We start from the raw sequence: 6,416 nt of genomic DNA on the forward strand, positions 1-6,416 counted from the left end.
AAAAAAAAAAAAAAAAAAAGAGAAAGAAAAAGCACTAGCACAATGAACCTCTAGGCATGTGAAAGAGACTGTTGTGACCAGCTCTGCTTTGGAATTGGCTTCTCTAGCCCCTCCGGGCAGGTCTGGGTGCTCAGGCTACGGAGGTCTCTGCTCCTGACCTCGCTCGCCCCCTAGTGGCTGATGAAGCTCCCTCCACCCTTGGAGGGAGCCACTCCCACCCCCAACTTCCTCAGGCCATTTTTTTTTGAGACAGCGTCTCGCTCTGTTGCCCAGGCTGGAGAGCAGTGGCATGAACGTGGCTCACCGTAGCCTTAATTTCCTGGGCTCAGGAGATCCTCCCATCTCAGTGTCCTGAGTAGCTGCGACTACAGGTACACACCACTATGCCTGGCTAATTTTTTTTTTGAGTTGGAGTCTCACTCTGTTGCCCAGACTGGAGTGCAGCGGCCACTCCCGGCCACCGCAGCCTCGACCTGCTGGGCTCCGGCGATCCTTCCGTCTCAGCCTTCCAAGGAGCTGGAACTACAGGCGCGCGCTACCACGCCCGGCTGATTTTTTTATTTATTGTAGAGATGAGGTCTCGCCAAGTTGCCCAGGCGGGTGTCGAACCCGCGGGCTCAGGCAATCCACTCACCACAGCCTCCCAAAGGCACAGGATTACAGGGTGAGCCATCGAGCCCAGCTAATTTTTTATTTTTTTTTGTAGAGACTAGGTCTCATTATGTTGCCCAGGCTGGTCTTGAACTCCTGGGCTCAGGCGATCCTCCCACCTTGGCCTCCCAAAGTGCTGGGATTACATGGGTGAGCCACCATCCCCAGTCGGGCCATTTATTTTTAAATTGAAAGGAAATGCTCCTAATGTAAATTTACTGTTTTCAAGTGGACAGTTCAGTGGCATTTAGTACATTCACACTGTCGTGTGACCACCACGTCTATCTAGTTCCAAAACAATTTTTTCTTTTCTTTTTTTTTTTTTGAGTCAGGGTCTCACTCTCACCCAGATTGATCTTAGCTTACTGCAGCCTCGAACTCCTGAGTGCAAATGATCCTCCGACCTTAGCCTCCCCGATTTTTTAATTTTTTGTAGAGATAAGGTCTCACTCTGTTGCTCAGGCTGGTCTCAAACTCCTGGGTTCAAGTGATCCTCCCACCTGGGCCTCCCAAAGTGCTGGGATTATAAGTATGAGCCACGGCACGTGACCCCAAAACATTTTCATCACCACCCTACAAAGGCAAACCCCAGACCACTTTTAAGCCTCCAGGCAGGGCGGCTTCCTCTCTGATGCCCATGAGAGGCCACAGGCCTGTATCTCTGAGACCTCTTGTCCCAGCCAGTATCCACTCCAACCCTGTGTGTAGGACTATGTTAGGAACCTACGGTCAGCCTGTCTGTCTGTCTCCAGAGATCGATATTTACATAAACACAAGGGGGAAGTTAACGGGCAGTGGACCATTCGACAGGGAGGGTGAGCCCCCACCAGGTTGTGCCAAGGGTTGTCTGGCTTAGTCCTCATGTAGGCAGGTGTGGCCCTGCCCGGGTCACACTGTGGCTAGTGGCAGAGGAGGGCTCTGCCATCTCACCTGGGCCCCTGTAACTCAGCCCAGTGGGCTGGGTCTCCCACCCGAGTCCCCACCCATGCACCTGTCAGCCAGCTCCTGGGCGATGAGCAGGTGCCGCAGGTGGTACTCGGCTGCACGCTCGTAGTCCTGCAGCAGCGTGTACGTGTTGCCCAGGCTGTAGCAGGCCTGTGCCTCCACCACCTGGTCCCGGAGCTGCCGGGACAGCTGCAGCGTCTTCCTGCACAGAGGGGGTAGGGTCAGCACTCCAGGAGGAGGTTCTGGAGTCCCTCTCTCCTGGGGCCAGGCGAGGGGTAGAAGGAAGAAGTCAGCTCGCTAGTCCCCAGTCCTAGGAGCCCACTGGGGTCTTGAGGGGGTCCTACTGGGTCCACATCCTCTGACAGCGACCATGTCTGGCTGTTGGCCCCAGACTGACACAAGTTCCAGCAAATAACCTGACCACCCTGAGCCGCTGCTCCTCCACAGGGAACCAGGCTGGCTGTGCTCACTATCCAGCCCTGAGATGGGGTGTTTGGGGTTGGGTACAGGACTCGATGCTTACAGGCCAGGCTCCACCTGGCAGCCATGCTCTCTGGCTCAGTCCCAGAGGCAAATGGCTCAGAGTCCTGCACAAGTCGGGACCCTACAAGCCTTGTCCATCTGCCCTTCCCGGGGCAGTCCAGAACCCCTCACCTAGCTGCTGGAAAGGCTAGACAATAAGACCCCCCACCTCCAGTGTCTGGCATCCAGCTCCCACGGCCCTCCCTCTCCCCAGGGCTCAGGTGGGGGCCTGCCTACTTGTAGTACTCAGCAGCCACGTCAAAGCGCCCCAGGAAGATGTGGGCGTTCCCCAGGTTGCTGTAGGCCCTCCTCTCGGCCGCCTTGTCCCCAAACTCCTTAGCAATGGCCAGGCGCTGCAAAGATAGGACCGAGGCCAGGCGGTCAGGGGGCAGCCCTGGGACCCGGCACAGATGGGCAGGTGCTGCCTCTCTGCTCAGGGTGGCCGGATGGGTGTCCATGTGTCTGGGGGAGTAGCCAGGAGCCACAAGGCCCAGGGCAGGTGAGACCAGGGGTGGGTGGGATGCCCCTGCTGCCAAGCCACACCACCTAGCCCTGATTTCGGAAAGTCAGGGGGCTGGTCATCCCAGGCCAGGTGGGCACTTGTGCAGCCCAGCCCTGTTACTACAGTGGCCCTCCCCCACCACCTGGCCGCCTGCCATGTCCCCCACCCCGTCCCTGTCTCACCGCCCCACCCCCTTTACCCTCATCCTGCTGCCTCGCCTCCTATCCCACTGTCCCAACACCCTCCTCATCCTCCCCCCATCCAGCTACCCTACCCCTCCCCACCCCTCCCCCATCCTGCTGCCCGCCTTCCCCTCCCCATCCCCTACCAGACCACCACCCCTTCCCCCCACCCACCATCCTGCCAACCACTCACCTCCTTGTGGAAGGTAGTGGCCTCCGTGAAGTTCCCCAGCAGATAGTGGGTGTTCCCCAGGTTGCCGTAGGCCCTGCCCTGTGCCGCCCTGTCACCCAGCTCCTTCACCAGGGACAGGTTCCTCCTGGGGGTCAAGTGCATCTGAGCCGTGTCCCTTCCTGCCCACATGCCCTCCCACTCCAGGCCAGAAGATGCCCTGGAAAGAGGGCACCCTGGGACGGGCTCCTTCAGTTCCAGGGCCCTTGGGCTTGGTCAGTTCTGCCAGGTGCAGGTATGGGGAGGGGCGTCAGCAGGTGGGGAAGGGGAGCCGGGCCAGCCTAGCTGCCAGACATTCTGGGAGGTGCAAGGCTAGGGTGGAGGTCCGTGCTTGGGGCTGTGCCTGGTCCCCAGCACTCAGTGGCTCAGAAGCGTCTGTAGATGCAGGGGTGCAGATAAGCTCCACTTACTCATAGAACTCGGAGGCCCTGCTCAGTGTCTCTCGGACGTCGGGTGGCAGGTGCCCGGGGTCCTGCGCCGCGTTCCAGGACAGCTGCTTGCCCTTGGCGTGGTACACGTTGCCAATGTTGTAGAGGGCCCTGGCCTCTCCAACCTGCAGGTGGCAGCATGTGAGGTGCGCCCTCCACAGCCTCCGAGGTATGTGCAGAGCCAGTGCCTGCTGCTGTGCCCTGGCCTTGGAAAGGGTTCCCAGCTCCCGTGCCCTTGAGCTCTGAGGCTCAGGGCTTGATGTCAGGTCCCATACAGGTCAGTGTCCCAGCTCACTGTCCTGCCTGGTACCTAAGGCCCCTGCCCCAGCTTTGGGAAGGGTTCCTTCAGCTGCTGTGCCCTCAAACTCTGAGGCTTGGGCTTTGGTCAGGTCCCACCAGTCCCTGACAGGTGCGAGTGGGGGCGAGGGGAGTCGGCAAGTGGGGAAGGGGACCCAGGGCCCTGAGGATGGGGACTCAGAGAAGGCTTGACTACCGCAACTCCTGGCCACACTCCCTCCTCTGCCAGGCCCTCAGCTCTGTCCTTCTCTGATGTCCAAGGCCGAGCTCAAGGCCATACCCTGGAGCTTCCAGCCTCTTAGACCCACTCCAGCCGTGTGACTTGGGGCATGTCACATCACTCCTGCAGCCTCAGTTTCCTTGTCTGTACAGGGAAGCAGGGATGCTTATCTCACAGGGTTACAGAGCGAGGTCAGCAAAGGGCTGTCGAGCATTTGGCATGAGGCAGGCCTGCAGCGGCTCTAGCTCCTACCTTCACCTCTGCCTCCTATCCAGGCCTCCTCCCAGAGCCACCTTCTGTGTCCTTCTGGGCCCCGCAAAGAGTGACTGAGGGTGTTGACAGACTTGGGGGGAGGTCAGCGAAGGGGGAGCAGAACTGATGTGGAAGATGGGGCACAAGGGACACCAGCTTGGGGCATACGGTCTCAGGCCTGTGGCACTGGCATGGGCTAGAGGCGCCCCCATTTCTGAGGAGTCCCCTCTTCTCCCAAGTCACTTGGTGTCAGGGGACTATCTCCCTGTTTTCCCTCTCATGGGGGAACAGATGAGTGTGTGTCACCTGCCTGCCCATACCCAGGATGGGGACGTGGGCTGCAAGGCTAGGGTGGGAGGGGCAGGTAGCCCAGGGACCACCCACCTACCTTGTCCCCCTGCTCCTGGGCGATGTCCAGGTGCCGCTGGCAGCAGACAACTGCCTCATCAAATCGACCCAGAACCTTCAGGGTGTTGCCCAGATTTCCACTGGCCTTGGCCTCCCCCATGCGGTCACCGATGGTCCTGGAGGACAGGGAAGAGAGGGGGCTCGGCTGAGGACTGTCTGGGCCCCTGGGCCCCCTGGTGAGGCTTCACGTGGGGCAGGGAGGTCTGGGCCTGGGGAACTGGCCTGGGGCTGACCAGAGCCTGCATTCACCAAGGCGATGCTGACCAGGGTGCCACAGTCTGGTCAGGCAAGGCTCTGAGGGCAGCTCTAGAGGGGTGCCCAACTCAGGATCAGGGCATCTGCCAGGCCAGGTGTGGGGACAGGACCCTGCCTACCCCCACGTAGCCTGTGGAGGTGCTGTGAGCCACACATGGGACTTTAGGGCCTGGTCTGGGCTTGGGGGGACAGCAGGCCTGAGGCCTGCAGCTCTTAAGATCTGGGAAGAAGTCGAGGGAGCCTGCTGGTGGAGAATTAACTTTATGATAAAGACACAGACATGAGTCCCAAACTGGCACCCAGACACATGGCAATGCACAGACTGACTCTTGTACACACACGCAGACCTTCGTGTGCTCTCACACTCAGAACATTGGGTCAACCCCAGGCTCCCCACACAGACAAGCACACCCACTCACATGTGTCTCTGCCTCAACCCGGCCTCCTGGGTTCCTGAATCCCCACCCCCTCCAGGTCAGGAGTGCCCCACTGGGTTCCCTTGGACCCTGAGAGCCCAGCGTTGTTCTCAAATAGTCGGAGTCTCCTCCCTCTTCCCCAAGAGTGGGCAGTGGTCAACTGGCCACCAGGGCCACTGGCCAGCCCAGCCCCGTTGGGCAGGTGAGCTGCCCACGCCACGCCACTCACCGTGCCAGCAGAAGGTCGTGCTTGTGGTACTCCAGGGCACGCGCATACTCCTTCAGGTAGAAGTAGGCATTACCCAGTTGGCTGTAGATGGCGCTCAGTGTCTTCAGGTCCTCTGTGCCCACCTGCACGGCAGCCTCGAAGAAGGCCACGCCTGCTTTGAAGTCACCAGCCTTGCATAGCCGCTCGCCCTCCAGGGCCAGCTCCAGGCATGACGCCTCCATCCTGCATGGAGAGAGGGCACATCACAGCCCTTGCCTTGCCAGGTCAACCCCAGGGGCCTAGACGCCTCCCTGGTCTCACAGCAGATGCCACCCTGAGGTGTGCTTATACCTCTTTGGGACACAGGCCCAGAGCAGGGGCGGGGCCCAGGGGCTCCCCAGGTGGCAAACCTCACTTGGCCGGACCCTCTGCCTGCACCTGGCACTACCCAGCTTAGGAGCACACCATGAGTTTGTGGCCAGTGGATGGAACTATATCCCACTCTTCTGGGATATAGTTCCATCCATCCCACGGTGGCCGGCATGTGACCTTGGCCAAGCTCCAGGGAGTGGGAGCAGTCTCCACACCCTGCCTCCCCCCTCCCCCGCTCCCCGCCATAAAGGCTTGAGACCAGATGCCGCCCACCATCCCCCAAGCAGCTGCAGCCACCTGGGACAGGCCCCCCAGCTCCCACGGAGGATGACTGCAGCTCCAGAAAGGTAGATGAGCTGGAGAAGGCCACCTGTGGGGATCTGATCTCAGCCTCTCCGCCTCCTGCATCCCAGGGCAGGACCTCACCCTCCAAGCTCTAAGCCGGGGCTGGGGCTCAGCCGGTCTCCGGGAGACATGGTGGGGAGGTGGGGATGCATCTGGCTGAGGATTAACCAGCCCAAACTCCTCC

At 60.2% G+C, this 6,416-nt stretch overlaps 1 protein-coding gene across 1 annotated transcript in view; it reads right to left on the bottom strand.

The window, feature by feature from the left end:
- Nucleotides 1-5,767, bottom strand: part of GPSM1 (G protein signaling modulator 1) — a 25,059-nt gene extending 19,292 nt beyond the window's left edge. Inside the window, exons 1-6 of the mRNA XM_021708122.1 lie at nt 5,537-5,767; nt 4,617-4,752; nt 3,442-3,584; nt 2,996-3,119; nt 2,356-2,471; nt 1,643-1,798 (exon numbers count right to left, since the gene is read on the bottom strand). Of these exons, the coding sequence (XP_021563797.1) occupies nt 1,643-1,798; nt 2,356-2,471; nt 2,996-3,119; nt 3,442-3,584; nt 4,617-4,752; nt 5,537-5,757 (896 nt within the window). The 5' untranslated portion in view covers nt 5,758-5,767. The remainder of the gene's footprint in view (nt 1-1,642; nt 1,799-2,355; nt 2,472-2,995; nt 3,120-3,441; nt 3,585-4,616; nt 4,753-5,536) is intronic.
- Nucleotides 5,768-6,416: the final 649 nt, after the last annotated feature.

The sequence above is a fragment of the Carlito syrichta genome, unplaced genomic scaffold, assembly GCF_000164805.1.
Source record: "Carlito syrichta isolate Samal-C Ts95f unplaced genomic scaffold, Tarsius_syrichta-2.0.1 Scaffold130732, whole genome shotgun sequence".
In the NCBI taxonomy this organism is placed as follows: domain Eukaryota; kingdom Metazoa; phylum Chordata; class Mammalia; order Primates; family Tarsiidae; genus Carlito; species Carlito syrichta.